At 35.1% G+C, this 9483-nt stretch overlaps 1 protein-coding gene across 1 annotated transcript; it reads right to left on the reverse strand.

The window, feature by feature from the left end:
* Nucleotides 1-6073: 6073 nt before the first annotated feature.
* Nucleotides 6074-8610, reverse strand: LOC9310338 (BURP domain protein RD22). The gene is made up of 4 exons (XM_002874225.2): nucleotides 8455-8610; nucleotides 8266-8365; nucleotides 7208-7914; nucleotides 6074-6638 (listed from the first exon to the last, which is right to left on the reverse strand). Exons 1-4 carry the CDS (start codon nucleotides 8497-8499, stop codon nucleotides 6312-6314), a joined length of 1179 nt encoding a protein of 392 aa, XP_002874271.1. The 5' UTR covers nucleotides 8500-8610; the 3' UTR covers nucleotides 6074-6311.
* Between the last annotated feature and the right edge of the window lie 873 nt (nucleotides 8611-9483).

The following is a 9483-nucleotide window of genomic DNA, read 5'->3' on the forward strand; positions in this document are numbered from 1 at the left end:
AAAAACAAAGTAAAAACCCCTTGATCATCGTCATAAACTGTTTTTGCTATTTCTCTGCACATTTTACTCTATCGAGCAATCTTCATAATCCCCATTAAATCTCAGTTCTTTTCATGAACCCTAATTTTCGTCATTCACTTTACCATCCAAAAATTTGTAATTTCACTTTGTTCTATCTCTAATTGCATCTAACGGTTATATCTGATTCGATTCCTCCCTCTTTCTCCGGCAAATTTCGTTGTCTCAGATTCACATACTGTTTGATCTACTGTAAAATGGCATACGTTCTTTAGCACTCAATCACCAAAAACTAATTTGTAAACTTTTTTTTCCACAGAAACATGGTACATACAATTGCAGTTTTTGGTGATTGGGTGCTAAAAAATCTTTAAAATTGATCTTTTTCATACTAAAAGTATATATTTGGGCCTTTTTCATACTAAAATTACCTTAAAATCTTAAAAATTATCATTTTTTCTTAAAAAAAAAAAATTGGACCCTTAAATTTACCCAAAAAAAATTTGGCCCGGTACATTTGCTCCTCTTGCACCCCTTCAACGCCGGCCCTGGATATAGGAATCTCAAAGTGGAACTCCAGATTCATCGTTTCTCATGGTTAACTTCGTGACGGTGTGTGGGTTAATAGAGGATCATCTTAAAAGTGTCTATTATAACTGCGAGATGAAGTTTTTTCCTTTAAAAGCGTTGATCCGCAATTATCAAACTCGTAGAGCATTACTCTGTGTGTACGTTTGAATCAAACTTTTGTTCTTGTTAGGATTTTAGGACTGTAGAAGATTATGGGATCAATATACCATTTAGAGCACTTCAAGCTTTAGGATGTAAAGGGGATGCGGTGACACCAAACAAGAAGAAGGGAGAAGTGTGTGCAACGGCGGTTTATGACCACGAGGATGAAAGCTTGGACATAACTTCTTTGTGACTGCATCGTGGGATGGTGTATGTGTGGATGATTATAACTGTGTAGTGCTTCCAAGAGGGAGATAACGTGAGCTATTGGTGATAAATGAAAAGGCAAGGTTTTTTAATGCTATTGGACATGGTCAATCGCTTCTTTTCTTTGGTTTTTTGCAGAGAAAGATAAGGGGTTTCAATGCTATTGGACATGGTCAATTGGTTTTTGCTGTTACTGGACATGGTCAATTGCTTCTTGCATCCACTTTGATGATTATATTGGTTATGGTGATTACGGCGGAGAAAGAGTTGGTGTGTGTGAAATTAGATCAAACGGAGTGGTGGGCTGAGACAGAGAGATGGAGACAGAGGTGTGGTGACTGAATTGCCGGCTAGATTAGCATGTTTTTTTTTTTGGATTTTTTTTGTTTTAATCCTTTCAAATACCATCTCTAGAGGTGTGATTGTTTTGTTCTAATTTTTGTACTAAAAAAGTATCCAAAATCTCTCCAAATCCATTTTCAGTATTTTTTAATAAAGAAATTGTAAAATTTGAATAACAGTAGATTTGATATGGTTTTTATAAATTCTTAATTGAATAACAAGAGATTTGGAATTATTTGGAATGACTTTACATAAATATCAGCTTCAATAAAATGAAATTTGGGAAGAGATTTTAAAATCACTAATTGAATAACATTGGATTTTAACAAAAAATCAAAATTTTTAAAAATCCTTGTTTCGATACACCCCTAAGTTGATTTCCTTCAAATTATGGTCGGATATTATAAAATTTGGAGAAAGCTGGTTTGGGTTTGATCCGGCCACATCATGCTTTTAGTATGATATTACATAAACTAAATTAACAAAAGTCTCATGATCTTTCTCAAGGAAAGTTCCTGATTTTTCAACAAAATAACATAAACATTTTCTAGCTAAATTATAACATATCACTAAAGCAAATAAACATGTCACTCTATTCACATGAAAGAACAAGCATGTCGAGCACGATGATAAAGGTATAGTAAATTGGTATTAGAAAGAAAGGAGAAATACTTACAAGTTTTCGGTACCATTTGATTTCTTCCTGCAATAAAGAAAAGGAAACAACAATCTATTAGATAAAGAACATCCATGTCTACAAGCACATTGGCAACAAGTGTCGTGACTGAATATCGCTATAACACACAAAGGTCTGCCTAACAAAAAAAAAAAAACCATTTGTTTGAAGTTTAGGTTGATGTACAACCCCACCCTTAATAACTAAGGAAATTTTAAAACATCAAAGTGAAAATTCTGTAAGCAGACAGTTTTAGACCAACGTCATTCAAACTATACGACATGCCCAAGCATCTGTGGTCTAGTGGCAGAGGAAGTTTTAGGAAAGGGTGAAACTCCCAAACCTGAGTTCGATTCTCCCTGGAAACAAAAACACATTTGTTTGGGAAGTCTGTCAGTTGGGCCTTGGCCCAATTGGTTTACCTGGTAGCCAGAAATGCAGGCGGCCTGACTACCCCCTGGCACTTAGTCGGAAGGCATTCCAAACTCGGGATAGGCAGAGTGGTAGCCCGTAAGGGCCTAACCGTTAACACGGTGGACTAGTCCACTATGTAGCACCTCGGTGCGTTCCTACCGGAGCCGACCGGATAGCCGATAGGGTTTATCAAAAAAAAAAAAAACTATACGACATGATATTCACATACTAATATAAAACTTACAACATTCGGCTTTTTGGTCACGTCAACGTCTTCATAGTTTCGTCTGTAATTGGTATCGGTCAACATCTTCTCCTTAGTGCTTTTTGATGATTTCTTGAGTTGACCCTTCTCATTTGCATGTTTTGTCTCTTTTTTACTATCATGACTTATATTCTGCGAACTTTCCGGCCTTCCATCCGACACTGCAACATAATCTTAGAGGTTCCGTTTTTTTCTGAGGAATGTCATCCAAACTGTAAGAATCTTGACTCTATCTTTCCTCTCGAAGCCTAATTTCTTTTTAACAACATATCTTTTCTAATAGGTTTTACATCTTTTCAACCATAACAATTTTTTGTTCTTCCATGTGATACTTCAACAGAACCACATAGCAACCGTTTCTTTTGGGGCAAGTCATCCACACAGTAGAAATCTTTACTCCACCTTTCTTTTGCAAGCCGTGAATTTTGTTTAGTCAATTGCTTTCAAATTTCATTTTCTTGGTCTTTTTTTTTCCTTGGTGATCATTTCTCCTTGAACCAGAAGCGTTGTAAGGTCATCATCAAGCCGACTATAATCCTTGTTAGACCTTTCTTCTACAAATGTAAATTTTTTTCTAGCCAATCGTTTGTGACATTCTTCTTCTTTCTTGTAACTATTCTGCCTATCCGAACCACTAGTTGAAGGAAGCTTTGGTTTCAAGCTATCTTGTTTCTCACAACTGATTTTGTTGAAGATAAATTTAACTGCAAACATTAAAGCGAAATGAAGAAGATATATATAATGTATAAAGTGTCAAATTAAATAGCTAATAACACTATAATATGAAAGGAAACAAAATGTACCATCAACTCCAGCAATTTTATCATCTATCTTGTCTAAGATTTTGTAAGTTCCAACATCAAAAGTTCGGCGAAAAAAGAAGTCGGCCGACTTGATTTCTTCATCAGAGGGTTGCGGATTCCTAATGTCTTCCGAAGTGCATAATAAAACATAACATTTTCCAGAAATTGCTTCCTGTGTAACAATGTTATATCAAAACAATAATAAGCTCTTTTAAAACAAGGCTAGCAAAGAAAAGATACAAGGAAATAAGTAATTAGAAACAGCAATCTGTGGCTAGCCCCTATAATTGGTTGTATTAGATTGTTCTGTTGGAAAAAAATGAGGAATTATGTTTTCATTATGAAATGAAAAGCCAAGAACGACTAAAAACACCACATACACGATTTAACAAAGAATATGCATTGTAAAAATATAAAATTATAAAGGAGATAATGTTTTTAGTTACCAATTGGTTTTCATTGGTGAGGCCACGACCTATCCTCGAAGCCAGCAATAGTTCGTTCACAAGTACATCTTGAATTCCTTTAAGATGCAACATAATCTCAGAAGGTTTGAAGAACCATAGTAGTTCAACTCTCCTCGGGTTTTTACGTTGATCTTTGTGTTCCCACATTTTTATGATCTTGCCAACAAAGAATCCTCTAGAGTCTAGAGTCTTGTTTATTGGGATAGCGAATCCAGACACAGTCACAAAGACAATAATCAGAACCATTATAGGTGAAAGATTCATAGAATTGAGCTGATTTTTCCATTCTCTATGGAACCGGTTTCTCCTATAAACCGCAATAGACAAAGAGTCCTTAAATAAGCACTCCATATATCATTTGAACAAAAATGTATGAATAGTGATAAGTTAAAGCTTATTTTCTCTACTAAAAAATGCAAAATGCTTGATTCATCTTTGATAGAGCCAGAAAAATAAATGCGGAAAAAAGGCAGCCAACTCAATATACTAGTATGCTACGAAAACCAATCATATGGATCTTTAAAGGAATTCACCTCTCAAAAACTTAAAAGTAAAAAATTTTATATGGACTACAAAATAGTCTTCTTGGTGGTCAAACTATGACTGAAATGAAATTTTGAGCAAAATATTTTTAGGTTTCATTAGATTTGATTTATATGGTATCAATAACTGTACACATTTAAATCACAACATATTAACAATCAAGATTTTTTAATTAAAGAGAATATCTCTTTACCTTTTATTTTTATAGAAAAAGAAAATATGGCTAGCAAAAAGAGGGTGAAAGAAAGATATGATAAGAATAGATAAACCAGTACAATGTTACTTATCAATCGATGTGAAGTTGTGTAGCGATCCAATAGTACCAATCGATGTAGCGACCCGATAGTACCAACCAATCTGAAATTGTGATCCGATTGTTGTGACTAGTCTGGAATCCATATTAAGACAAAACTAGATTAAATATAAAGATGATTCTTTGAGATATCTTTTCACAAAATTCTCACCAATCACAAATATTTTGTGGTATGTTACTATGGAATAAAATCTTCGATCGCAAAATAATCGCCAGATACAAAAGAGCTCATCCGTGCTCTCTTTCCTTCTTTTTAATTATTTTTGATTATTTGATGTTAAGAAACTTCCCATTGGAGATGGTCTTACTTGCTGCATTTTAAGGGTCTGACTGGTTTAAACGCAGCGGTTGCGGTTACAGTTGCGGGAGTTTGCGGAAGCGGGCGGTTGCGGTTTCAAGCGTTACCAAGCGTTTTGAACGACTGGTTTAGCGTTTGAAAATGGATGCGTTTGCGGGAGTTTTATGACTGGTAAATCAGCGGTTGCGGTAGCAGTTAAATAAAAAAATGACCAAAAAAATAAAAAATATTACAAAAAAAGAAATAAAAATACTAATATATTATTATGATAATATTAGAAAAATTAAACATGCTTAATAATTAAAACCATAAATAAAGTACTAAATAGTTATTCAAAAATAAAGAAATTTTGTAATAAGATAGTATTTTATACTGGGTTAACACCAAAAATTGCATCAAGTAATGAGGCAAACTGTAAATAACGTTGAATTCAATCAAAAAGCAAGTGATTTTCTATTCGAGAAAATAAATCGAAACATATATTCAATCAAAAAGCAAAGCAATACATAATGAAAAGAAAAAAAAGATGCTAAGAAAAATATTCAAAGAGTTACACATGAGGTGATGAATGAATAAAATGATATATGATACTTACGTTTGGTTCTTGATTTTCATCAGTTTGGGTGGAAGACATTGAGAAAATAAAATTTTAGAATATTGATTAGGGTTTATGATGAAAACGTGATACAAAGATGAAAGATACATATAGGATAATATATTTTATAATAATTATAAGTAAAGGTTTGTTTGTTTTTTTTTTTTTTTTTTTTTTTTTTTTTTAAATCCAACCGCTACCGTCCGCAACCGCAAACGCTTGCGGGAAGGAGCTTTTGAAATTCAACGATTTCGAGCGGTTTGAAGCGGTATGGAGCGGTTTCTATGATTGGCACCAACCGCTAACAACCGCAACCGACCGCTAGCAACCGCTAGGAGGGTGCTAGCGGGAGAACCAATCAAGCCCTAAGTCTTCCGTCAATTGACTCAAAACATAGAAATGGTAACATTTCAACTCTAATTTTATTATATTTTCTTGCAAAACCACAAGAAGCAAACCACAAAAGACAGCTACGTAGGTTTTTAAAAAAGAAACATATAGATGCCTTCACTCTTATATGGAAACCACGCATTACTATATGTATATGTATGTATCTTCATAACCAAAACATCCCAAAAGATAGATTATCTGAAACGTAATTATACATATAACCCACAAAAGATAGAAAACAGATCTATCTAGTAGCTGAACCACACAACATGAGACTCCGGGAGGAAGTGGCAGACCGGAACGGTTCCTGGCTTCACCTTAAGGACTTTGAAGGCCAAGTGGTTTGGGTTCCACGCTGAGGTGTTCTTGTGGCACACCGCAACTGCTTTAGCTCGCATCCCGTTCTCTCCTTCAAGCGGAACCGCGTAGACGGTCGTCATCATCGCCTTGTGGCAGTAGAACACTGCAAATGGGTACTTCTGTTTGTGACACACCACCGATTTGTCGTCAGACAACTTCTTTACCCCAGCCGCCGCGATTTTGTACTTCTGCATCGGTGCGTTCTTCTTAGCCACCTGTAGTAACCAAAGTTACATTGGTTTATAGCCAAAATATTAGCCACAATATATGGTGTGGACATACAAATCAACTCGAACTAAACCGAACCATGTGTTTTCATGTATAGTTAGATTGGTTTATATATGTAAAGCCAAATTTAAACCAATTTGAGTATAAACGAACCACAGGAACTTATATAAATTCGTGTGGTTCGTTTTTATATAAAAAAATAAAATAAAGAACTTGTATAAATTAAGAAATAATTTCTATGTTAAACTATCTAGATGTAAACATGTTTAATATTTCATAAAAATAATTATTAGCTAAGTACATAGTAGCTATTTGTATATGTTTTTTACACAACCTGAACCAAATCTATCATAACCAAACCAATTAATTAGCTACATATTTATTCATAAGAAAACAAAAGTAAATTTGACCAAAACTACATCAACCTTAGCAAAATTTAAATTTATCATAAGAAAACCGAATTAAGTATAAATATTTTATATTTAGTATTAATCTTATATGTTTTCACTTCAGTCAAAACCAAACCGGTAAAAAAAACAGTGGTTAGTGTATTTACCTCAGTGGAAACAGCCCTGACGTGATATTTACCAAGTTTCGAAACACTAAAGTCGACCATCGACTCCAAAGACGTCGCACAATACTTCTCTTCTCCACCGACTTTTTTCGCTTCACACTCGTCAATCGTCTTCTTCATCATCTCCGCTTCTTCCGAACCAGCTTCCACAGAGAAACGTTTCAACGTCTCCGAAAACTTCTCCGACCCAAACGGCACCGTTTCAGCCTCTCCACGTGGCAAGAACGCAGTTTTGCCTCCGTAACCATCCTCCGCGTTAAACCGGACGTTCATAGCTTTTCCAGGAACCAAGTCCTTCTCCAAGAAGAATAGAGCCGCGTTAGGATCATCGTGGAGCTGAGTCTCCTTTGCTGCATAGTTATATACGAAAGGGTTGGCTCCTGGTTTCACACCGACGTAAATCGGTCTTCCCTTGTGGCGCGTGTGCACCGTCACACCGCCTTTACCGACTCCTACGTCGGTTCTCTTACCGGGTTTACCCGTGTGGACTGCGACGCCACCTCCGTGACCTTTTCCGCTGCCAACGCTCACGTGTGTCCCTCCTCCGGGCTTACCCTTGCCCGTGTCCACGCGTACACCTCCCTTTCCAACGTTCACGGCGGTTTTGCCGCCGGTTTTACCTTTATGGGTGTTAACGTTTACGCCTCCTTTACCTACTTGGACGTTGGTACTTTTCTCGTCGGTAAAATCTGCAGAATAAAAAATGGTTTGGTAATGGTAAGGACACATTTATTTTATTAACAACCAAAAGAGAATACATTTGTTTGCTTTATATTAACGTATAGATTCAAAAATATGTTGAAAAATAAAGAAATTGTGATAATACAAGTCAAACACATCTTCATTTGCATTTATGTATATAATTCTTTCTTTTTTTTGTGTGTCTTAAAATGACAAAAAAAAAAACAGTTAAAAACTAGTCAAAACCAAAATATAAATTCAGAACAACATGTCAATATCCTAGAGGAATTAGGAAATAATATGTATATCTAATATTAAGAACAAACATAAAGTCGGCCGGTATAGTAAAAGATATTAACCAAGAGTCAAAAGATTATGGAGAGAGTTGGGAATGGGAGTGTTTGGTAAAGCAGTGCTCCAATAACGCTCAGGTGTTAAATCAGCCGCAATCGCTACGACCTGCAATAATAAAGTAAAAAAAAACATCAAACCACAAAGAATAAAAGTAAGAAGTTAATCAATTTTTGTTTGAGTAAATAATTAAGTACCATGAATGAACCAAGAAGACAGATCACAGGAAGACGAATAGCCATATTTGGGGGTTGGAATAGAAATGGGTTTGATGAATTTGAGGAGAAGAAGTGGCAAGTGTACGTAGAATTTATAGTAAAAGGGTTTTAGTAGAAAGCAGCTGAGGTTGAAGTTATGAGTATGGATGATGATATAGACGGCTACTACTTACCAATCTATTTGGGCCGATTAATTATATCACATACCCTCTAACCACTACTTGCCTTCTGCTCCTTAAATGCTCTTGTATCCATGTGTGGACATGTGTTTTTTATTTCACATATTTATTTTTGTTTGTGTTACGTTATATACTACGTCGTTTTCTGTCTTTCTTTCAGAGAGGTTCCTATTTGGGTCCTATTTGTTTTGCAGCCAAGCTATGGAAACCAACCAAACAAGTATTCACGAATGTTTTCTTTGGGTGATTAGTTTTCCCTACGTCAAAATCTTGATTAAGTTCGGAGTTAGCATTGACAGGCAGTGGCGGAGCCAGGATTGTTTTTAACTGGGGTCAAAATAAATATTAAAAAAAATCGTTTATACACTGTAAAAATAAAATCTACAATTGCATTCTACATTCATTCATACATTTTATAAACAAACGAATCATATCATAAAAGTATAAGAAAATTTTAAAAACAAAAAAAAAAGGGAGAATTACTCAAAAGGCTTAGTGAAGAGGGAAAAAAACTAAAATGACATGGTTTTGAAGCTACAGTAATATCTTTTTTTAAAGGCAATCTTGCCCTCATAAATGTGTTAGGCGAGAAAAAAATAACAGAAATGCCATTAGAAGTAATTACAATAATTTACAGAAATGCCATGAAAAATGCGGGAGATGGGAAAAAGTAAGAGGCGGGAAAAAGGGAGGATAATTTGGAAGTGGCGACAGATTTATGGAGGTGACAAATTTGTATGGTAGTTTTAATAAATAATGACAGATTTGTCAGATATATTTGATAAATCTATGTTTAAGACACAGTAGATTGAAGTAGAGTGATAGATTT

Source organism: Arabidopsis lyrata, assembly GCF_000004255.2.
Source record: "Arabidopsis lyrata subsp. lyrata unplaced genomic scaffold ARALYscaffold_6, whole genome shotgun sequence".
Taxonomy (NCBI): domain Eukaryota; kingdom Viridiplantae; phylum Streptophyta; class Magnoliopsida; order Brassicales; family Brassicaceae; genus Arabidopsis; species Arabidopsis lyrata.